The 23,755-nt window shown below is 54.0% G+C and overlaps 5 protein-coding genes across 5 annotated transcripts; 3 read left to right on the top strand and 2 right to left on the bottom strand.

Annotated features, from left to right (window-relative positions):
• Nucleotides 1-94: 94 nt before the first annotated feature.
• Nucleotides 95-1,207, bottom strand: CTRU02_208763 (translation initiation factor eIF3 subunit; the record flags this gene model as incomplete). The annotated part of the gene is made up of 4 exons (XM_036724821.1): nt 95-110; nt 167-855; nt 915-1,012; nt 1,189-1,207. 4 exons carry the CDS (start codon nt 1,205-1,207, stop codon nt 95-97), a joined length of 822 nt encoding a protein of 273 aa, XP_036583453.1.
• Nucleotides 1,208-4,651: 3,444 nt separating this feature from the next.
• CTRU02_208762 (alternative oxidase) lies at nt 4,652-5,941 on the top strand (the record flags this gene model as incomplete). Its single annotated transcript, XM_036724822.1, has 3 exons — nt 4,652-5,150; nt 5,287-5,712; nt 5,796-5,941. 3 exons carry the CDS (start codon nt 4,652-4,654, stop codon nt 5,939-5,941), a joined length of 1,071 nt encoding a protein of 356 aa, XP_036583454.1.
• Nucleotides 5,942-11,441: 5,500 nt separating this feature from the next.
• Nucleotides 11,442-13,557, top strand: CTRU02_208761 (C2H2 type zinc finger domain-containing protein; the record flags this gene model as incomplete). The annotated part of the gene is made up of 2 exons (XM_036724823.1): nt 11,442-12,546; nt 12,599-13,557. The coding sequence occupies 2 exons, from the start codon at nt 11,442-11,444 to the stop codon at nt 13,555-13,557; spliced, it is 2,064 nt and encodes a 687-aa protein (XP_036583455.1).
• A 1,088-nt stretch (nt 13,558-14,645) lies between these two features.
• CTRU02_208760 (zinc-binding oxidoreductase) lies at nt 14,646-15,945 on the top strand (the record flags this gene model as incomplete). Its single annotated transcript, XM_036724824.1, has 3 exons — nt 14,646-14,923; nt 15,021-15,150; nt 15,289-15,945. 3 exons carry the CDS (start codon nt 14,646-14,648, stop codon nt 15,943-15,945), a joined length of 1,065 nt encoding a protein of 354 aa, XP_036583456.1.
• A 320-nt stretch (nt 15,946-16,265) lies between these two features.
• On the bottom strand, nt 16,266-16,826 carry CTRU02_208759 (uncharacterized protein; the record flags this gene model as incomplete). The annotated part of the gene is made up of 1 exon (XM_036724825.1): nt 16,266-16,826. One exon carries the CDS (start codon nt 16,824-16,826, stop codon nt 16,266-16,268), a length of 561 nt encoding a protein of 186 aa, XP_036583457.1.
• Between the last annotated feature and the right edge of the window lie 6,929 nt (nt 16,827-23,755).

Raw genomic sequence — 23,755 nt, 5'->3', positions numbered from 1 at the left:
GGCGCGCCAGGTCTGATGGCACGCAGCGGGCTCACGGAGCTGTAAGGGGCCGGACGCTGGGTGTGGAAGAATGATGCAACCCTGCCCTCTTCTTTCACATAAAGTCGTCACTAAGGGGGAGTTAGCATGTCGACAACAGCAAGAGATTCCGAGGGGGTCAACTCACTCTCCGAAGGCGTCATCCTCGTACGTCTCAGTGTCGGCGGCGCTGGCACGGCTGACGACGGCAGAAACCTTGGTCTTGGCGGCCTTGCTCTTCTTGTTGCCACCCTGGGCGGCCTTCTCCTCCTTCATCTTCTCGTTACCAAGGGCGGTTAAGGTGGAAGCAATCTTCTTGATCTGGTCGCTGGGGAGGTCCTTAGCCAGGGCCTTGGCGAACTCCTGGAGGAAGAGACCGTAGTGGGCCTTCTTGACGTTGTTGGCGATGATGGGCGCCAGCGTGGTGCGGAGGTGCTCGAACTGAGTCTTGGTAACGGGTTTAAAGAGGGGCATATCAGCGATGTTGGCCGTCTTGGTAGGGTCGTTGGGATCGATCTGGACGGCGGTGCCGGCGAGGGTGGCCTTGCGGCCGGCGGGGACACCGATATCACCGAAGAGATCCTCGGCGTGCTTCATGTCGGACTCCTTCTCAGTACGACGAAGACGCTCGCGGCGCTCAGCCTCGGTTTCCTCCTCATCAGACTCATTCTCCTCGGCGCGGCGAACACGTTCAGCCTGGTGCTCGGCAATGCGCTGGGCCTTGGACTTCTTGTTCTTCTTTGCCTCTTCGGCAGCCTTGGCCTTGGCCTCCTCGGCCTTCTTAGCCTTCTCGCGCTCGACCTCGGAGTCTTCGGCAGCATCCCAGGAGTCGAGAACCTACATGGAAGTGTCAGCATACATGTGGCGTAGTGGAATACGGGTTTCGGTCAACATACGTCGTCCTCGTCCTCCTCGTCGTCGAACTTGGTGCGGCGGAGGGCGGCAACGGGAGGGGAGTTAGGGCCGGAGCTCTCCTCACCACTCTCTTCCTCGTCTATAGACAAACATGCTGTCAGTAAGGCATGGTTATAGTCCGGCTGCGGTGGGGTCTTGAGGTGGGCTGGGCGGCAACGGTCGCGGTTTCCGGTCTGGACAGATCATCGCGACATTTTGCCTCTGACGATAATTTGTGTGCGTGTGTGCGGGACAAGGCAGGAATAAGCTACTCACCCCACTTCTTAGGAGGCATGATGTCAGATGGTATGGGTAGGAGACGCGGGGTAGAAAATCAGAAAGCGAAGTGTGCAGATAGGCAGAGGTTGCAAAGCTTGAAAGGGAGCAGTTCAGAAAGATCTCTGTTGAGAAAAAAATCCGATGAGCCTGAAGTTTGGTTTCGGAGAAACAAATTGTGGAAAGGAAGGGGGGGTCCGTGGTTGGGCAGGAAAGAAGTGAAGGGGCGCCCGAGGAAGGGAAAACCCAGCCCGGCCGAACGCGGCAGCAGCGGGGGGGCATTTCACTGGAGACCCGATGAACTCTGGTGTGTCAACATGCACACGCAGTGGCACGCATACCGCGCGTGGTACAGGAATTCCACATGGAGACTTTGATCATGGACTAACATATTTCACATCATTTGTTTCTGTATATTTAAGAAAGTAGGCTGGAGTTGGACAGTCTCTTTTACAAAGGCGACTGGAGTTTCTCGTTTCGTATTTTGTGTTCTGTTGCGAATGGTCCAAGTCTGCCCATTGACTTGCTCCCCTGATATGTAAAGTTTTTGCTTGTAAAACAAACATGTACCAGTATAAATATGTCACCTTGAAACTGGAGAGCCAAACCTGTGTTAATACTTGCGGGCTATTGGGGCTGCATAACAAAGAGTTCCCTTTACTTTCAATGACATCACACTGGAACGGCGGCGCCGCTGTCACCTACATCTGTGGTTATCCTTAAAGAAGAAGTAGTCCGATGAGACAGAAAAGGCTGTGTTTACATGCAGAAAGTACTAGCGGTCGGTGAGCAAAAGTAGGAAATAAGCCTGTAGATATATGTCCACGCTCAATCTGAGGGATCGGCAAGGTTTATCAGACTTCCTCAGCCGTTGTCCAAAAATAAAAACAAAAATAAAAATCATGGTGGGATGTTTGACCCCGCCATCCCTAGTTTAAAGCCGTAAGCTGACTAGTGGTCGATTTCAGAGCCCTTTCCCTATCGGGTATCTTTTTTGGCCTCATCGGCCTCACTGGCCTCAAGTGGCGTGCACCTCCAATAGAGAGCCATGGTAACCCTCCAAACTCTCCATTCACTCACTGGAGATGCTGTCCTCCTATTCTACGCACCTTGACACCTTGAGCAGTGAGTCACCAAGAATGACCCCGCTCTGGAAATCTATATAAACCCCACCATCCACCGCAATCTTTACATGTTTCGTTTCCTTTCCTCCTTATCCGAGTGCAAGGGCTTTACGCGGATCAGTGAGGATTCCGTCCGAGATCGTGTTATTGCTGTTTGAAAATTATTTTATGACCACTTCTAGCTGGCTTCGTCCCGGCTAGGGAATTTTTGAATACCCAAGTATCCGATTTGGATAATTTCTGCTTTCTTGCTTTCATTACTTGCGGTCCTGCGTGGACCGGGGTGAAGAAGGTCAGCATCAAACACGGAATACGAAATGCGCAATGGCCTGCTCTGATACCTAGGACGCGGTCCAAATGTCACCTCACTGTGTTATGGTGCATCCACCAGGAAGAGCGCGGTTTGATATCGTATGCAGGGACCGAAACGTGACGGTCAGGTTCCGACTCACATCGGAGCCCAGGCGCAGGACGATACCAAGCAGGGCATCAAAAACCTGGCATTAATTATTTTTAAACTCATGCGCATACAAGCAACAATGATCCACCACGTCAAGATCTCTGGCATCAATATCTGCAGCCTTGTAGCTGAGGCATTGACGGATCAGGAACCATGGTTTCCGTATGACGAACGGGCCCCGTCTTGCAGAGCCGCCTTCTCCCGATCCCTCCTAAATTACCTCGAAACAGCCTCAAATTCTGCAAACGTGACCAGCAAATTTCTTCTCTCCCCATCCTATTCTCCGGGGGTCGTAGGGCGTCGGCAATAAGATCATCAGGGATTCACTAGAAGCCCACCTTTTTGAGGCAGTTTCTTACTCTTGCTTACCCCCTTGGGGAGCATGTGAGTCAATGAATGTCATTGTTGCGATGTCATCTATATCAAATGAACTACGAATGGACAAGGCGAGGACCCTTGCCCCTGGCACCCCTGGCCCGTCTTCTTTTTTTTCGCCCTGGAGCAAGCCAGTTCTAGAATGGTCACATGGCCCATCCGCCCAGGCCTTGGCTTGACCATCCGGGGCGGGAGGCGGAAGAGACGGCGGCGGACGGCCCTTCCGCTCCCGGAACTTTCCCATCTCTTCCACAATCGGTGTTTGAAAATATCAACTTCGTAAACAGAACAGTGGGGTATCTTTAGCCTTGTTAGCCATTACCCGGCTTTGCATTGCCCGACAAAGAGTCTTTTTTTTTTTTTTTCCTTTTCCCTTCCATCTTCTCTGACTCGGGTGTTTCACGGAAAAAAAGCTCGTTCTCGTCTCCTCCATCTCATCAACTGCCGCCAGCAACTCGGACAAGAAGTCCGTAGCGGACGGACATGGCCCCCCGTATCCCGGGGAGTAAAGTGCTTCGACTTTCAGGGGGCTCTGAGTAAAGGCCTTACAGGCCATGGCTGGATAATCTCCTGACGTACCATTTGCATCACAGACGGCAATTTGACACTGCGCCATTCAAGCAGAAACAAGAGTAAGCACCCAAGCCACCGTCATGCGGGCTCGAAGCAGCCAGCCCTGCAGAGAATATTGCCTGTGTAAGTTGTGTGGCTTGCTAGGAATCATCGGAGTTGGCCAATCACATCCCGACGAAAAAGGAGCGGAACAGCACTTTATTCTTGACAAAACATACCATAGTACTTCTCAGTGCTGGGACTCCCTCATCCCGACAGGTCCCGACTGACGCCGTCCAGCTGACCCACGCTCCCCGGGCTTTGCCTACGGGGCCCCCACCTGCCATTTCCAGACTTTCCAGCCAACCAACCCAGCAAGTTCGGCAAGTCGGAAATGTCAGAACCGACCTACCAAAAAAAACTCCAAACCTAGTCCGTGGCTGCGGGATTGTAAGCGGCAAGCATGAGGCTAGCCCGAGATTGGCGGCGGCGCCTTTCGGCGACTTTACCTTCGCCTTGGTATTGAGAGGGAGGGGACAGACCCGGTGTGACGGGAGCTAGCACATTTGGATGGGGGAGGGGGGGGGGGGGGGGTACAACGCAAACGGCAATCCTTCTTGGATCCGGTCTGTCTTCGTAGGCTGTATTGGCTTGAGTAATGCCAGCTTCATCCTTCCAAGACTGAACCTGGTCCAGTGATTCATTCCGGCCCATTGCGTATCGTTTCGTGTGTTGTGTTATTCCCCCCTCTCTCTGACAAATTCCCTTCACCTGCCTAAACCCCCCTCGACATATGGGATATAAGAGGGCGTACGTCTTCGAGCCTCCTCAGGCATACGCTCTCACTTTGTACTCATCAGCATCACAAGGCTTACACCGCAACAACAATAACAACATCATAAACGGATAACATAATCACCACCACCTACTTTGAAACCAACAGACGTCACTCATGCTTTCATCAAGAGCAACAGTCAGACTCTGCGCGCCTAAACAAGGCACCGCCCAGCTCGTCCGGGTAGCCGCGCTCCACGGCTTCGGCACCTCGTCCTACGCGACGGTCTACCCGGCGAGCCTGCGACTCTCGGAATCCGCGTCTCATCAGCAGCACAGCAACTTCTCGACGACCCGCGCCGCCCAGCTCCGCGACTTCTTCCCCGCCAAAGAGACGGAACACATCCGCACCACGGCGCCGGCATGGCCGCACCCGGGGTACACGGAGAAGGAAATGCTCGACATCGTCCCGGATCATCGCGCGCCGCGCACCGCCGGCGACTGGGCGGCTTGGAAGTTCGTCCGCCTGGCCAGATGGTGCATGGACCGCGCCACGGGCCTGGGCGCCGAGCAGCAGGTCGACAAGAAGAACCCCACGACGGCCGTGGTCGCTGATAAGCCGCTCACCGAAGCCCAATGGCTTGTGCGGTTCATCTTTCTTGAGAGTATTGCCGGAGGTAAGTTACCAATTATACACCAATTGTCTCCCCCCCCCCCCCCCCCCCCCCCCCCTCTTGGGATTCTCAGGGAATTTCCCTCCCCCTTTCGGGCGAGGAGTTATCGACGTCTCAGCTGACACAACATCGTAACCAGTTCCGGGCATGGTAGCCGGTATGCTTCGTCACCTCGGCAGCCTGCGACGCATGAAGCGCGACAACGGCTGGATCGAGACGCTCTTGGAGGAGTCGTTCAACGAGAGGATGCACCTGTTGACGTTCATGAAGATGTCGGAGCCCGGGTGGTTCATGAAGACCATGATCCTCGGCGCCCAGGGCGTCTTCTTCAACGGCTTGTTCCTGACGTACCTCATCTCGCCCAAGATCACCCACCGCTTCGTCGGGTACCTGGAGGAGGAGGCCGTGCACACGTACACGCGCTGCATCCGCGAGATCGAGGAGGGCCTGCTGCCCAAGTGGTCCGACCCCAACTTCGCCATCCCGGACATCGCGGTGCAGTACTGGAGGATCCCGGAGGAGAAGAGGACGATGAAGGATCTCATCCTTTACATCAGAGCCGATGGTTAGTAGCCCTTGACACCCACCTCCCTTTCAAGAATCGCGGAGGACGAGAAAGATTCGGTCGGTGCTGACAATGCTTCGCAGAGGCCGTCCATCGTGGCGTCAACCATACCCTGAGCAACCTCAACCAAAAGGAGGACCCGAACCCCTTCGTCAGCGAGTACAAGGAGGGCGGGAAACCCAACGCCGCGTTGAAGACGCAGGGCTTCGAGCGTGAAGAGGTCATCTAACAGACCCTCATTTCAAAAAAGTGTATTATTATATCTCCTTTTTTGTTTTTCCTTCTCTTTTTTTCTTTTATCCCCCCAAAAGATTCCTGGTATGGATCACAGGCCAACATCCTCACGGACGAACAATTTTTTTTTTTTTTTCTCACGTTTATTTTGCGGGCTAGAGAACAGACCGATGATACCACTGCAATGGGGGATTGTTCCGGCGTAATGGGCGTTTTGTTGGGAGATGGGACAGTCCCTACTCATTGTACTATACTAGGAGAGGCATCGGTCTTTTTTTTGGGACACGCTGCAGTCTGTTTGAAGAGGTTCACGTGTAAGATTTAGAGGAGGAATATTGTCTTTTTCTTTTTATAGAATAGAGAATGGATGGGCGAGAGCCAGGCATTCGACATTAACATTCAATAAGTCTGATGTGATTCTGCAAGCTTTGCGCAGTCAAGTTGCGAACCGGATCGCGTCCCGCTAGGCTTCCGGTAACGGGAGGCAAAACCGGACGAAAGAGGGGTTAGAGAAAGAGAAAAAAATTAAGATTTTACAAACGGCCAACATGTCGGTCGCTGGATAACACATTCCATAAGTCGGTGTGACGATTCGGACGACGAATGTTTCGGCGAGGGGAAACCCGAAAAGTTCAGCGTTCTCCAGAATGATCGACGAGCACAGCCCTTACAAGGGCATCTTTGGATGAACGACATGTCATCAGATGGAAACCCCCACCGCTATATTCAAATCGTAGCTGCCTAAAAAAAACGGTAAGATGAGTAGGAGGAGCAAAACATCCGAGACCTCTGGCACCGAAAAAGAAAAAGGTTGAATATACTAGTGATGAACATCACGGGAGGGGGAAGACGACGCGTCTTCATCATCGTGGTTCCAGGTTGGACGACGTCTCTCGAACAAATGCCAATCCCAGGTATGCGGTCCGGTTCGTATTTCCGAAGGTACTGTAAGTTTCTAAAAATGGAGTTCGAGCTGGCGGGGGTCAAAATGGCTCAAGGCCCGCTCCGGCATGGATCGGATTAGTCGCCGGTTATGGGGAACATGGAACAGATTGACTCCGCCGAGGTTGAGCACAACAGGGCGATTTCACGGGCTTCGGTAGCCCCTGGGGTCGTACCTTTTCTCGAATAAGCTTCTTCCTGCCGCGTCTGTGGATTTTCCAGTGGCATATGCTTGATGTCATGTCCGATGTTGGGGGCCACGCAGGCCGGCGTGGCTGTGTCGGACGCATGCAGCTGAGCTACTACGTAGTAACTCGAATGATGGCTTCGTAATTGGCCGGTTGGAATGGAAGCAATATGGAACTTTCCTGCCCCCAGGAGTGTCCTGGAAGCTGCTGAACGAGAGTTCCGGGGAGCTTGCGGATTATTGGATAAAACATTGATGCTGATTGCCTATGGATATCATCGTGATTCTGGCCGTGAGGGGTTCTGTTTCAAAACGAACTGCGCCACTCCTGGTCGGTCCCCTTCACGAAAGCACTGTCTAGAAGGTCTGGGGCGGCGGGCGATGTACTACGGTAATGGACAAGCAATAGAGGGGGTTAGAACGGATGATTCAGGTGAACAATCTGAATTCCAAAAGCCTCATATGAGATGTGACGCTGATGCAGATTGGAGGGGCCGACTTCATGTTGGATTTGTGGTTAGCCTCAGGGGGGATGGTGAGACTTGTGCCTGACCAAGATGAATGGCCCTTTGCCCTGGTTCTCCTGGCGTAGTGAGGCGACAGCGCTGGCGACTTGTAGCGACGACAGTCAGATGGATGTGGCTAGGGTTGGCTGGGCAGATGCCACCGAGATACATAAACAAGGTGAGCATCAGTATCCGTGGCCGCCAAACGAGCATAGAGAACTCCGTGAGCCCTGCGATCCGTATCTGGGAGGAATGCATATGCCGAACTTGCACAGGGCTACAGGTAGGCGGCAAGGTTGCTTTGCACATAGCGAATACTGGGCGTCGCTCACCGACGAATAAGCGGGCTGGTGAGGAGAAGTGGTTGGTGATGAGCGTCAGCATGCTTCCGCACGCGCAGATTACCTATTTCGAGTGCGCGACGGGCAAGGGGCAATCACCCCCTGGAGCGGTTCTGTAATAATTCCTCACTTTGACAGGTTTGTGCTGGAAAGAGAGTTTGTAGAGCGTCGACGGGTCGACAATGATGATTGGTGGTGTCATGTGTTTGACGAAATTGTTTCGTTGGCTTTCCACTGTCATCTCATCTCGGAGACTCTTGCTATTCTCTGTGGGCTGTGGGTTCTTCCATCTGATGCCAATGAAGGAGGTTACGAGAGCTGGGCATGCTCGGTTTACCTCTCAAAGCGGGTCAATGGATTTGTGGGCGACAACGACTTGGACGAATAGGTTGGTCCAACTCCATAATGTGTCAGGTCGTCCAAGTGAAGCGTATATTGAAAGTGGAAAGTGGATGTACCAGGGCTTGTTAATCAGCAGGTGGCAGGTCGGCGTCAAGTCCAGACCGGGCGGTGATCATTGACACTGGGAAGGTGACAGGTGAAGGTGGAATTCCTGCTGACGGCCAAGTATGAGATGATGACGACCAGACAGTGGTCGAGGTCTGAATTATGGGCACCCCAGTAGGAGGAATGTGAAAGTAGTGCAGCACAGGGCCCCAAAGTGGCGTGTGGTAAAGTGTGAGAGCATTTGGCTACTACGTACTACCACGTAAAACGTAGTGATGCGCTGTCCCAAGGATGGGACTTCGCGCGCTGTGGCATGGAAGGAAGCTCCGTGGCCGCACATCAAAATGCCAAGGCCAAGCGAGGAACAGCGTAATTTCAAATTATCGGGTCTGATCAAGCACCAAGTGTCGGGGTGGGCACGGACAGGAAACATGAATCCACTGTAAGGCAGATTTCAGAAGCAGCAAAAAAACGCCCAACGCTTGCAGCTGTTACAGTTTCCCATTTACGGAACTGTGTCCCCTGTGTTCCAGTGTCCCTTGTTTTCCTCCTCCCCTGTGCCTGGTCCGACGAGAGGGCTGGGCAGGTACACATCCACCTAATAATTGCTTAGCGAGTACTTGAGCGCTCAAGCAGAAACACTGGACGTTCTGTAGGTCAACAAGCAGGACGAGATTGATCTGGAACGGACAGCCAAACAACGGACATTTGATGGAGAGACGACCGCGGTCTACGATAGACAGTAATATAATATATGGCAGGGTAGCATAGTGAGCAGTAATCTTGGAGAGATCCAGCTGCTCACGTTAGCGCCCTGCTTTTTACTACTGCTAGTACAGGGAGGTATCCGTAAGGTAAGATGGGGTAAGCTGGATAAGCAGGTACAGGAACAGGCCCTGTACGGCACAAGACATGGCATTTACTGTCAGGACGCAAAAGCGGTGGTCCGTTTGTCCTCCGTGTTCGGTACCGATACCACAGTAGTACCATGTCCTGTCTTCTCTTGTTCGCACCTTGGAAAATGCACCGCGTTGCCTTGATCTGGAAATCAGGGACCCCTATTTTGCCCCTCTCCTACCGTTTCCCGCCCGTTTCTTCCGCCCTAAGCTTGAAATAGACGAGATATTATGCGCCGGGAACAGCCTGTGGAAAGACTTGGTTTCTGCTTCCTTTGCTGCCTGGTTGAGTGTACACATAGTATTGATTAGCCCACATGCTTGCGACACCAACGTCACCAAGCCAATCTGTAATAGTAGCTAATTACTTTGGGTACCACCTTGGTAAAAGGGAATGGCTCCAACTCACTTTCCCGCCGCCCACCGCCGACCGGCGCCCTTTATTCCCGTCTCGTCGCGAGTCACAGGCTTCTTCTTGCCTCCCCAACCCCCAACCCCGGTATACAGTGTTTCGTGGCCGACGGACACTGGTTTATTCGACATACACCACCCAGTCCAGGGCAACAGCACATACCTCAGGTAGACCTCAGGTAGTGGCAGCAGCAGTAGCAGTAGTGGCAGCTCCGAGGATTATCTGCGCATCCATCACCACTTGGCTTTTCAACTCTGAACAACATATCATCACTACCTGCCGCTGTTAGCGCTCTGAGCCGGGCTTGAACGTCCATCGAAACCTTCCTCTCAGGCGGGAGAGTAAATCAACCAACAAGGAATCGCCTTAGCGTCATCAATATTCTGCACATCCTCCTGCTTGAAACGGATTCCTTTAGCTCTAAGCCCCGAGCGACGTCTGTCATCATTCCCTCATCCAACCTAGAGACTGAGAACAGCCAAAGAGCATTCGAAGGCCACGATAGCTTCTGTGTCTGGATCCCTGCTTCAGAGGAAGGATATTTTTGGATTTACACTTCCGGACTTGCAGCATAGCATCGCTTCTCGCTCCACGCAGACAGAACACGCGGCCGGTACTCACAAGTTCGACCCAACACGACAAACGCCATCACCAGGTTCTCTGGACTTTGCCTCCCGGCTGGAACCAACAGCCGCGGGCGCAACAAGAGACAGAGACGCACCCAGAGAGAGCTGCAGCTGGCCCGCGCATCATCACAGGCACACACGCAGGGGAAAAAAGCAAGGTACCTATCTACCTAGCCATTACTTACCTCCAGCAGAACGACCAAGCAGCCCAGCGCATACCATTTCGAGTCGGGGCGCGCCGTTGCAGAGGTACCTCCGACCTTCAACCCAGCGAACAAAAGGGCAAGCCAAGGTACCTCGCTCGAGTACACAAATCAGGTACAATTGTCATGTACACAAATTCCTGACATTATCACACCGAAAGCCGCTGGGTCGACAGATCCATCCTCAAACGTGCACAGCCTTGTGGGCACCACTCAGATTGGGCCGCACAAGTGGGCTCTATTTGACCAACCAAATCAGCATGTCATCCATCGCTGCTAGGCCCCTCCACAACACCACTCACACACATACACACACACACACACCCCTCCCCTTCCCCCTCCCCCAAAACTGTGTGACCCGACACAGACCCCAATCCCAACTGACTGAGAGGTTCCGTCCGCCTGTCTGTTCCCCTCCCTCCCCCTAGTCCGGCCGGCCCCTCGTTCGCTGGCACAAGTCCTTCGCTTCCCCATCTTAACTCCTCTTCGTACACTGTAGCCGTTACTACTACTCTACTCGCTCTTCTTACTGCGACACTCAACTCTCCAACGCCCCCCTCAAACCCGCAACCAGTCTCCGACTTTTTTGGTCTCTCTCCGGCGCTGCTCTCCTCCATCTTACGCAACAATCACTTACGTTCGTCTAAACCGACCTCTGTCCCACAAACATATTCGCAACAGCGAATAATAACCGCTCGTCGCACGCGCGCTCTCTTCACCCCCCGCGGCCACCAGTTGGGTGCGGTCCGTCAGCTCGCGCGTCAGCACAGCCCCAGGGCGGTGCGGTGCCTGAAAGGCTGACTTGTGAACTGCCTCGCCCATATTTCTAAAGACAGCAACAACACTCACACACACACATACACACACTCACACCACACACGCAGTACGCGCATTTTCGTCTATCCCGGTCCCGACTCCCGGCATCCATCTACATCATGGATCAACAGGGCCAACGCGGTCGCTCGCCGTCTGCGGGGCATCAACAGCCTCATATAAGACAACCTTCGCATTCCCCGTCGCCGAGTCCGTTCCAGCCCACCAACGAAGCAGCTTCTATTGGTCTCGGTCTCGGCTTGGATCAATCTGCTACCCAAGCCTTCTCCGGAGCCGCCTCCGCCGACTTCTCTACTTTTAATAATAACAACTTCTTGAACGGCCAGCAGAACGGTCAGTCTTTCAATCAACCCGCTGCTGCCTTCGCAAACCAAGCCCAACCCGGCTTTCTCGACCCCAACTTTCCCTCCGGCGACTTTGCACTCTTCCCCCCGACCACCAGCCAGGGCGAACAGCAGTTTAACACGGGAGTTTACGACCAGAGCCTCAACCCTGGTGACATGAACAACATGGCCATGTCACAGAGCCACCACTCGCCGACCCCTCCTCACCTCCTAAATCCCGACCCCCACCAGACGCCCTCTGCTCACCAGTCTCCTGCCTTCAACAACCACCAGTTCTCCTCGCCGCCGTCGGGCCATTCCAGACATGCCTCGCTCGGCCCTGAAGCTGCCCTCATGCCCAACCAGCTGAACGAATGGAGCCAGCCCCAGTTCCAGCGTCACCGGAGGTCCCCATCCGAGTTCTCGGACGTCTCCTCCGCTGCCCCCTCGCCGAACCTGGTGAGCGCCGACAGCTTCGAGGCTATTGACCAACGCCACTCGCCGATGCAGCGCCCTGCGGATGCAGGTCTCTACCAGCAAATTCAAGGTTTTGACAGCTTCACCATTTCCGACCCCGCGCTTAGCAGTCCCAACCTGCAAGGGCGGAGCCCCTCCCACAGTCCGGCCATCTCCCCGCGCATCCTTCCCCAGTCGATACCCGAGCTGAACCAGCCGCCAAACTTTGGACTCAGCGCTCAGAATGCTGGATTTGCCGCTGGTGGTTACTCAGCCCAGGAGGCGTTCCCGACCCTGCAGCAACCCTCCGACATGCCCCAAGTGGCGCCGGCCATTAACATCGAGTTTGCTCCCACATCAAGACAGACCAGCTTTGAGCCCCCCAAGGCTGCGATGGATCAAGACTCCTTGACCCCTCCCGACAGAGGTATGGAACCAACAGCACCTTCTTTTCTCACTGCAGCTAACCAGAGCAACAGGCCGTCCCCGGTCCCGTCCGCGTGCGGTTACGGACCCATTCAACAGTGCCGGTGCCGGCATGGTCCGCCAGACCTCAGCTGGCAGCCTGTCTCCTCATTTGGGGTCTGATCTGTCCGGACGAGACTCCTCCCGATCATTATCTCCGCTCGACCGATCAGGCACGAGCCCCAGCCGCAGAAGACAGTCGACCTCGGCCGTGCCGAATAACGTCATCGCGTTGCGACTGGCGGACCCTGAGTACCAAAATTCTCAGGACAACGGCAACGCGAAACGCGTGCAGAAGCACCCGGCTACCTTCCAGTGCACGCTGTGCCCGAAGCGCTTTACCAGAGCCTACAATTTACGGTCGCATCTGCGCACGCACACCGACGAGCGCCCCTTCGTCTGCACGGTCTGCGGCAAAGCGTTTGCTCGACAGCACGACCGAAAGAGACACGAAGGTCTACACTCTGGCGAAAAGAAATTCGTCTGCAAGGGCGATTTGAAAGCTGGCGGCCAGTGGGGTTGCGGCCGCAGATTTGCGCGTGCTGATGCACTTGGTCGACACTTCCGGTCAGAGGCGGGGCGGATCTGCATCAAACCCTTGCTGGACGAAGAAATGCTTGACAGGCAGCGTGCCTGGCAAGAACAGCGAATGCAACAACAGAACATGCAGAACATGGCGGCCCAGGGTGCTATGGGAATGGAACCAGGCTACCCGATGGACCCCAGTGGCCAGTACATGCTGCCGGCCGCTCTTCTTGCCCAATACCCTGCGTTAGCACAGATGAACTGGTCCGCGCCAGACGCGAGCAGCGGCCTAGAAGACGATATCTCGGGCCGCTCATCATTCGATGCCAGTGACTACGAAGGCGACGACGGCGGTTACGTCAGCGGTCCCGGTACGGGTTTTGGTGAAGGTGGCATGAGCCAAGGATTTGGAGAAGTTGGCTACGCCAGTGACTACGGCGGTCGGTAACGGCAATACACGGCTGCTACCGACCGATTTTTGCTTTGTTGATTTTTGACTTCTTTGTGCGGCGCTTCGCCTATGACACGTCTTTTATACTATTTATTCTTGGGGATGTGGCGCTTCATCGTCAAGCGTCTGTTGTAAGGGAACACTGCAAACATTGCCCATTGAGAGGGCATTTGAGCGGATGGTCTGGTTACAGGGTTTAGAACGCGTTGCTATAGATACCATTATGATGAGATTGCATACAAGTTTTAACTTTACTTTTGGGCATTGAAATCAAGGTGATTTGTTCATCGTCCTCTGTGCAATAATATAAAGCCAACAGTAAAGCAGAAATGCTCCTCGGAGGGGTTCCCGTCGGCGATAAGAATGCTGTTACATCATCTAGCGAGGGGTGTTCGCGGGGCCGAATCGTGGCGTGGCTCTCGCTTATCACTAGGTGCGGGAGGGGGGAGTAAAAAGGCAGTTGATTTTGGCGCGGGCGGTTTTTTTTTTTTTTTTTAAAGGCACCACTTTGTAAACCGAGTTTCCCTCATAATCTGACAAATGTGTCTTCGGCGCCGGATTATGGGCCCCCTTTGGCGGGTGTCGGCGAATAAGCGAGGACGGACGTGGTAGTCTGCCGTAAGCAAGGAAGCGGCTCTCCGGCGCCGAAATGGGCTTTCTAAGCGCGGAATTATGTTCTCTCTCTCTCTCTCTCTCTTACATGCCAACCACTCTCTGAAGCGCAATCAACTGCGCGCGATGATGCGGACTTTTTGGTTTGCCCCGCCGTCAACCAGTTGCTCTTTGTCTATGCACACAACCCTGCGATGAGCACTGGGTTGCAGACCACATTTGTAATCTGTGACGATGGATGGATGGATGTGGGGGGGGAAGGAGGTGGTTCTCATATCGGCGTCGGCGTCGTATGGCATGGTATATATGGGAGTGTGATTCCCTCGATGGGATAGTTGGTTGTGAACTCAATTCGAAGCAATTCAGACACTGGAAGCATTCTACACCGAAGCAGCAGCAACATTGAACTTGACACTAGTACACAGACGCTCTTACATAGTACCTTTTCCTACTCGCAGCACATCATCAACACAATGGCGGAGAACCAAGCTGTCAAGACAATCGAGGCCGGCGTGGCCAAGGTTGTCGACGCCCCTATCCCCAAGCTCCCCGCCGACGACTACATCCTCGTCAAGACCACCGCCGTGGCCATCAACCCCACGGACTGGAAGCACGTCGACATGGCGGACAAGGTGGGCTGCGTCGGCATCTGGGTCGGATGCGACTATGCGGGTGTCGTCGAGGAGGTCGGTCCCGGCGTGACCAAGGACTTTAAGAAGGGTGATCGCATTTGCGGACCTGTCAATGGATCGTGAGTTTTTCATTCTTTTTAATTTTTTTTTTCCTTCAGAGAAAGAGAGAGAGAAAGTAGCATGAGATTTGGCGACACAATGGCTAACGGAATCTAGGAATGGTCTGAGAGAGGTTGATGGCGCCTTCGCCAAGTACATCGTCGTTAAGGGTGACCTCCAAATCAAGACGCCCGATAACATCTCCGACGAGGAGGCTGCCACGCTTGGTATCGCCGTCACTACAGTTGTACGTGCCCCTTCTATCCCTTCCCTCTTACCTCATCTCCTCATGAGCAAATGATGATAGACCCCCTCGGGCCAACATGAACCATGTAAAAAAAAAAAAAAAAACCCGCCAGACGAGCAATACTAACACTGAACGCAGGGCCAAGGTCTCTACCAGACACTCAAGCTGCCCCTCCCCACGTCCCCCGCCAAGGAACCCAAGACAATCCTCATCTACGGCGGCAGCACGGCCATGGGCGTCTCCGGAATCCAGTACGCAAAGCTGTCGGGCTACAACGTCATCACCATGGCGTCGCCGCACAACTTCGACTACGTCAAGGAGCTCGGCGCCTCCGTCGTCTTCGATTACAAGTCGCCCACCGTGTCCGAGGACATTCGCAAGTACACCAACGACTCGCTGACGATCGCTTGGGACTGCCATTCGACGCTCGAGTCCGCGACGCTCATCGCCAACGCCCTGTCGTCCACCAAGCCCAGCCTCATCGCCACCCTGCTGTCCGTCGACAAGGCCAAGGTCCAGGAGGCCAACCCCAACGTCGACGTCCAGATGACCGTGTACTATACCGCCTTTGGCGAGCCGTTCGCCTACTTTGGCAGGGTCGAGGCCGTCCCCGAGAACTACGAGTTCGCGAAGCGCTTCTGGGACCTCAGCAGACAGCTTCTGGCGGACGGGAAGCTGAAGCCCGTCCGCGTCATCAAGAACCGCGGCGGCAGCGGTTTGGATGGTGTCCTTGTCGGCCTGAGCGAGTTGAGGGAGGGCAAGGTCAGTGCCGGCAAGCTTGTTTACACCATCTAATACCAATCGTGAAAGGGGAGGGTGTTTCCCCCCCTTGAAAGTTTGAAGACTGGTGAATGCCACGATGATTATGACACATGGAGAAGAACGCGGGGAGCGTTTTGTTTCTTCTTTGTATAAGATTAATATATTCAAGTGCTTGCTTTTTGAAACCTCATTGGACATTGCGCCACCCCTTCCCGCCGCTTAACAATTATGGTATCTAAACGAAAACGTACAAATGCCGTGTCATCAACCCAACCCTAGCCTGCCGTCATATTATATGATTATGTTTTGTCCCTTTTTTTTTTTTTTTTCCTTTCGTTTTCGGTGTCGTTATGTTATATTTTGACGCGACCGATTCTCTGCGCTACCTCGTCCAACATCTTGCGCACCATGTCCCGGTGCGCACTTTCCATCTGCCCCTTGACCAGGGGCATCAGCATCCGGCTTGTCTCGACCCTCGTCGTCTCGACGAGGTCATAGTCGCCCTCGACGTAGCCTACGAGCTTGCCAGAGCTGTGCTCGCCCGGCCATCGCTCGGCGGGGCGGGGCACGACGAGCCACTCGCTCCAGACCCGGACGCCGCCGGGGGCCGAGGCGCGCGAGCGCAGACCGTTGGGGATGTTCTGCAGGATTGCGGGAAAGGATATTTCAGTCTTGACACCCGGCACGACCGTCACTTTCTCGTAGACTTTGTATGATGCGATCTTGAGCCCAGTCTCGAGGAAGAACTCGTCGTCGACGATGCTGTCGAGTAAGACTGGCACTTTCTCGAAGCGGGTTATGAGCGGCTGGTGACGAATGACTGGCGACTGCGACTGGAGGGTTTCGATTACGGCCTCCGCTGGGAGCATGCTAGGGAGTGGAACGCGGATCGTGAGGCTGTGATGGGCGGGCATCGTGGAGACTTACGGTCCGGGGGGGACTTCCGGACCTAGTTGTTTCGTTTGATGTTTAAAAGAACAATGAGATGAGGTGCTAATACCTCTGAAAAACGACACAGTTGGCAAATGGAAGACCGCGAGAGGTTAAAAGAAAATAAGTAGATGATGTCGACAGCCAAGGGATTGACAAGCCGTAAGGCGGCGCGAAGCCAAGTTCAGGTCAGCTTCCTTCCCTGTCGATTGAGGATCAGCGGGAATCCGCGTATTCTGTCTTCAAAGTAAGCGGCCAGAAAGAACCTTGTTCTGAGAATCGAAGGTCGTTCTAAGTGGGTTATGATCAACAGAGAAAAGTATCAGCGACGGTGTAAGAATATTCTGTTTCGTCTGATGGTCTGTTCTCAGGAGGGGTTGATCCCCCAAACAACAGGCCGCAGAAGGTGCAGCACGAGGCCGAGATGGTGTCGCATGGACCTTGCCTCGAAGCAGCGCTAACTGTCAACGTCACCAGAAACGATGGAGGAGACACACTCAGCTAACCACTGTTAGCAGACACATGTGGCAGCTTTGCTGTGCCAAACTATCATTGGATGTAGGGAATAGCGTCAAGGTAGTACCCGATGCATTGGTTCCGGCAGACTGCGTCAGATTTTGGTCACTTCTTGCTTAGCGTGACGAAGGCAAATCAACGTTGATCACAGACAGTTACTGATTTGATACTCGAAGTTGACAGAGAACGCTGAAACGGGCAGTGATACTAAATTTAACCCCTGGGTGAGGAGCCGGTGCCTCGGAATGGGCCTTGTCGCAACCCTCAGCTTGAGGGCGCAGACTGGGATTAAAGAGAGGCCGGCCTTAGACTGAGTCGGTCGGTACTGGAGGACTGAGCCCGGAGTGAGATGATGGCTATGGCTGTGGCTGTGGCTGGGCTGAGGCTGACCACTCTCACCCTCACCACTTCGGCTCCGAGGGCGGATAGGCCGTCTATTGTTGAAGATGGGTAATGGCCCGACCGGAAGCGGGAAAGACCCACGGAATCCAGGCTCGTCCCGAAATGCGATCTTGGCTTTGTCTTGCCCAATGTTGTCTTTTCCAAACGACCGGTACAGTCCTCGTTTCAACCAATGATTCAAGACATAGACTGCAAACGAGACGAATTCGGCCTTCAGTCCACAGATACTGTCGACCGTTGAATAAAGATACTCTTTGGACTTGACGCGGACGATCTGTTGGGGTTGCCCGTCATTCACCTGGTTGCTGGAGAACTAGTCCACCCAACATCCACTGTCAGTGAGCTGAACTGCACAACAGAAGATGCATGGAGTTCTCCATGCATCCCACGCAACGCAAATGGGGCGAAATGGCTTGAGGATCGATGACTCGCTGCTGGCTGGCTATGGAACTGAGCAGCGTCCCATGGTTGGAACCATCGGATCCAGACTCTCTTTCGAAAGGGGTCGATAGGATTCCTGCGCAGATCGATTGACGTTGCAGCTAACCAAGTCGGTGATATTGCATTTGCTGCGTTGTCCTCCCCATCGACCCATAGTTTCAACCTGAATGAAGGGTTAGACATGGACCTGATGACCGCCTATTGCCTGGCTCAGGTCTGACCGCCATGAGGAGTCGCGCAAGTCTGCAGAGAGTTCGTCCGAGAAGCCTCCACTCGCTAATTAACAACTGTCTGTCAATGGACTAATGTTCGTGTTTCCAGCGGCAGAACAGCCCGGTACTACTGAGGTATAGAGAATATGCGGGAGAGCCACTTTCACTTGCATGTGCCTTGCTGTCAGTTGGTGTTCGTCCCTTTAAAGATTCAGAAGCAATAAAAGCCCATTGTCAATTTGGACTCTAGCTGCATTATGCCGGCTGCCCAAACCGAAATTTACTACCTAAATCAGCTTGCCATTTCCGCATCATCTGCGTTCATTAATGCTACGAGGGAATAAAACTTTGCGGTATTCAAATGCCCAAGCTGCGGAGATGACGATTTGACGTGGCTGGTTGGTGCGAATTCGCTCTGCGTGGGTTGAGACGTCGAAGCGGTGAAGGGGGCACCATGCCACTTTGGGTGGCTCTCGTGGGAGGAGTGGAGGGGTTGATGCGCCCAGTCGATGTTGGGGATGTGGGACGGGCAGAGACCAGTAGAGGAATACAGTCGCCTGCCTCGCAGACAGGGCCAGAATTGGTGTGCATGTAGGCCCTGTTAGCTCCCGATACGCAGCCAGCGGCGCTGCGAGTACACCCGCCCAGCTGCAGGTTACTGGCGCAGGCTTAAGATCACTGGATGGACATTCGTCCATCGTACAGATGCCAGATGGGGCTCCGGCGGCGTGGGAAGACCTGCCCAGGACTTCAGCAAGGCCTCGCTGCGAGAGCAGGTACGGATACAACCCCCAACATCTGCTATTCCACATTCGCATGCGCATGGCTGCCCAGCCTTCCATGTATCGATACCTCATCTGATGCGCGTTACACTGCTATTGATGCCAGCAGGCTGGCCGAGCCGTCGTCTGCATGGCAACGTCTCCATGAACGCCGGCTTCTCCCTCTTTTTCCCTGCCCTTGCAAGCCTCGTTCCGCTTCCGGCATGATGGTCCAAATAGCAATGGGGTTGTTTGGCCTAGATGCCGAAGGCAAGGTGAGAGATGATGATGTACATGATGTTATCCCTCTTTGCCTCTGTCCTCCCCGCCTGCTCGTTGAACTTGCATTTCACGCTTTGCACTTCAGACACAGATGCATGGCCAAGTTTGGCCATGCTATCAATACAGTAGCAATCAATGTGCCTGTCGGTACCCGCCTACCACGACCTCTTGCGCGTATGGAATGCAAGCTCAAATGAGGCATTCTTTCTCCTGGCCGTACAGCTCCCTTGCTTGGCGGGGTTGGTATATGTGTGCAAGTACATGGGTAAGTGAGGGCGAGTGGCTGGGCGGGCATGTACCTCTGCCACTGAGCGCTTTAGGCGAGAGAAACAAATATTATTTATCTGACCAGCCAGATGGGATGGGGGGTTATTGTCTGCGATGAACTCCGAGGAGGGCATGGGCGCCCGGGCGTAGCCGGATAAGGGTTCTGGCAAGGGCGGTGATACACGAATTCTATTTTGCTCGTTCTTCTCTTGTCCTCGTTAGTGAGTGGTTGGAGAAAGACATAGCGGCAAAGCGTCATCATGAAGCAACATGGAATATCGCAGTGTCGAGGAGAGAAATTAAAAAATCAAGAGCGCGCCAACAGCGAAGATCCAGGGGGAAAGGGCGTCAACACCCATTGTTCAGAGCAGGGAAGAGGGCTGGAAAGGACGGTGCGTAGGGTCCTGCTTGTCCGGGAACTGGAGTCTAGAGACAACTGTCAGAAGCAATTAAGGTGCGGGTATCGCTGTTCCTCCAGCAGGTGCAATTGGGGTACCCTGTCTGGGTAAGGTAGGCACTCTGGGACGATGAGCAAGTGGCAGGCTGGTTAGCTTGGCCTGCGGCAAGGGCGTTCAACCTCTTCTCTTTCCTGTACTAGTAACGGCCTTTGCACCTTTTGGGCCTTGCCCTATAGCTTGTAGGCCTGGGTCACAACTTGTCTGTTATCTAACTTAACTCGCGCAGTTGTCACTCTAAGACAACACCACAACCAGAACTCGCGTGGCAAACAAACAAGCCTTAGAAACCTCCTGACCTTGGCTTCTCATTTTCGCTCTCGCGCCGTGTGGTGCATGCTGCCCGAATGCCCACTTGAAGCGTACGGGATCCTGGAGAAATGGCATCACCTGCACGGCAGGCTGAATGGGAGGGGGGGCCACAGTGGTGTGAATCGAGTCAAAGGGACGGGACTTGCAGGGACTATATCACATCGGCCCAGCCAATGAACCCCCAAGCCCGCCCCTCCAACCCGCCCATTTGCCAGGGATCAACACCCTCTTGGTCAACAAGCACACAAGCAAGTAACTCGTTGCGCTTTTGCCGACTGTGGCACCTGCTGCCATCTTCATCATGAGCCGTGGCTCGGGTGTGTGGTGCGGTATGTACCTTGCACACGCACTCACCACACGCCCCGAACAAGTACAGACAAAACAGACAAGCGAAGATTGGGGGAAAGGGGCAAAGGGGAGCGGGACAATACTGAGGAGCGATGGCCAGCAGACCGACCAGACTCATTGAGCATTTGGATTGGATGTGATAGGACGGTTGGCTGGGCAGATGGATCGCAAGACGTACATACAGCAGCAGCAAGAACATCCATATCCATAATTATTACTCCGACCCTACCTTACCTCAACTTGCTTTATGGCACCCGATTGATGTAGCTCGGCCTGGGTCGGTGACTCTCGTCACTTCTTTCTCTCGTTCATCAACACCATTGGGGATACAAGGCGGCGGAACCGTCCTTGTTTTTTTCCCAAGCCGTTTCTGTTATTACTTTGCCATCCCATTGCATGATAAGTCGGCTCCTGGAAAAAGAAGAAACCCAGACGCGCGGAGTTGACGGGGAAGAGAAAGACCGCGACTTTGCGCTTTACTTCCTCACAGATGCCCGCAATTGCTTCTCGAGCGTTGGCCACCCCTTATACCGATTTCCCAACCAAAGACGACAACAAGTCCAGGCACCGGGCCAAACGGAACGATAATACCCAGCTGCGGGTGTGTTGCTTTCTTCTGCAAGATATTGGCGGTCTGCCCATCGCCACGACGATCCAGCGACGACGCGAAGGGCCATTGGCTCCTTGTGCAGGAAGTGGCTTGTAAGAATCTTTTCTGGACCGCTTCCAACGCTCCCACTGCTCCTTTTTCTTTTGCTGTTTTTTCTTTCTCTCTACCCTCTTATATGGCTCGACCTCGCCTCCGCCAAGGAGACACGAGACGAAGAAAATAGGAGGTGGGAAGGAAAAAAAAAACAAGGGACGATTCGGAACGTGAGACGAACACCAAAAAGTTCATCGGCGAATTGACTTGTATTCTCACAGATTTAGGGCGGTCAGACCAGCGCAGTTGGTGAACCAGACAGCGGTGACGGCGGCGTTTTGAGCTGTTACGCCAACAGCTCCATCCCTGTTATCGCCCGTAACTGGCCCGTTATCGATCTATTGTCCAGCCTATCCTTAGCAAGGACCAGGAACGTAATTAGAGAAGACGAGGCGGCGTCCTGAGGTATTTCGCCCTGTGGTATCTTATCCATCATTCTCCCCTTACCTCATTCGACCCTTACCTTGTCAACTCCAGGTCCCTGGCGCACGAAGTGGCTCCGTCCCTTTTTTGCCCGCCAAACCGACTTTCCCCAGCCCGCGCATTACTTCTACTTTTACCACTTCATTTGCAAACATCTTTTTTTTTTCTTGCTGACTTGTACCACCTTTTGTTGCAGCTTCCCAGGTCACTCAAAGTCTCAAGCGTCCGTACTGGCAGAGTCTTTTTAATACGGCAAACTTGATATCCGCTTCATTGGCTTTTCGCCCGCCTCCTCAAACGCGCAAACCGTTGCCCCTCCCTCTACCATTCGTACTTACAGCCACGACGAACACGACCGCGACTTACTCTCGCTTTCCAGTTTCCTATCGGGCCTCTCCCAGATTCCACGCAGATTCCATGATTTTCACACCCGGAAGCCACACTACGAGGTCCAATTCCCAACATGGCTGCGGCCGCGGTTTCGACATGCTTCCCCGGAAGCTGGGCAGAAGGCGCATATGGTTGGAGAACAGCTCGGCAATCGACGACTGGGTGGGATGAGGACGACGTGCGCGTCCGCTTGCGCATGATTGCGCGCGCATGGGAATTTGCACTGCGAAATGCTCAGGTACGGCCCGAAACATTTTCGTCCTCCGTCATTCGTTTTTTTAGTTCGCAGTTTTCTTTGGAAATTTGTGCGCGACGGCGTCGTTCCAGCGCCGACGCCCCAATCGCTCGTCCCAAGCTTAACGGTTACCGTTCGCTGTAAGGGGCTATTTGGAGGTACCTTCATTGGGGGAAATCGGGAAAGTGAGGTGGCTCAACACCGCCTCCCCCCCCCCTTCCACTAATACGCCTCAGCATCGGACAAACATGCAGACTAAGCTGATCCGCTGACATTCCTAGACGTCATACCATCAGCGACCCCTCAGAACCACGTTTGACATATCGAGCCCGTTGACAGCACCAGAATGCGGCCCGCGATGGTCGCGACACTTTACCCCGCCACCCGAAGCATCTGAATCATCAGAACAAGTAATGGACCCTACACATTCTGGCGCTTCTGCAAGTCGACGACCCTCCGATTTTTCATTCTTCGTCCGACCTCAGACCTCGAAGGCTGAAACCAGGGAGAAACGTGGCAGCGATGCGATATTCCGGGATCCATCTCACGACTTTTTGATCGATTTTGGTTCAGAAGAAGGCTTCATGCAGGCCGCAAAGAAGAAGAAGAAGGCGCCGGCCAAGGCTCCTGCGAATAACAACACGAACAACAACAATGATGACGATCCAAAGAAAGAGGATGAAGGTGCTGGCGACGGAGGTGACCAGGGAAGTGGCGATGCGCCCAAAGGTGATGGTGCAGCAGGCGACGGTGACGGCGGCGACAAAGAGAAAGAAACACCACCGGCGGAGGACCCACCGGCGGAGGACGATTGGGGTTTCGCGACTGCCAAATCCAAGAAGAAGGGCAAAAAGGGCATCTCTGACGAACCCCCTACGATTCCGGCATCAAATATGGACGCTTTTGACGAGATCAAGTTAGACGACTCGGGCGGCGGCGGCGGCAGCGGCACGCTAGACGCCGATTCCGGTTCTACAGACAACAAGTCAAGTTCGGGCGGATGGGGATCAGGTTGGGGTGCAGGGATTGGGAGCGGCTGGGGTTGGTCTGGGGCTAGCAAAACTACAGCCGCAACAACCCCTGCTGAGGCCAAGGAAGAGATCGGATCAAATCCCTGGGGTCTGAGCACGTCAAAATCTAAAAAGAAGGGCAGCGCCTTGGGCTTT

The sequence above is a fragment of the Colletotrichum truncatum genome (genome assembly GCF_014235925.2).
Source record: "Colletotrichum truncatum strain CMES1059 chromosome Unknown Contig_0005, whole genome shotgun sequence".
NCBI lineage: Eukaryota > Fungi > Ascomycota > Sordariomycetes > Glomerellales > Glomerellaceae > Colletotrichum > Colletotrichum truncatum.
The sequence above is the reverse complement of the archived record's forward strand: the minus strand, read 5'-3'. Positions and strand labels throughout refer to the sequence as shown.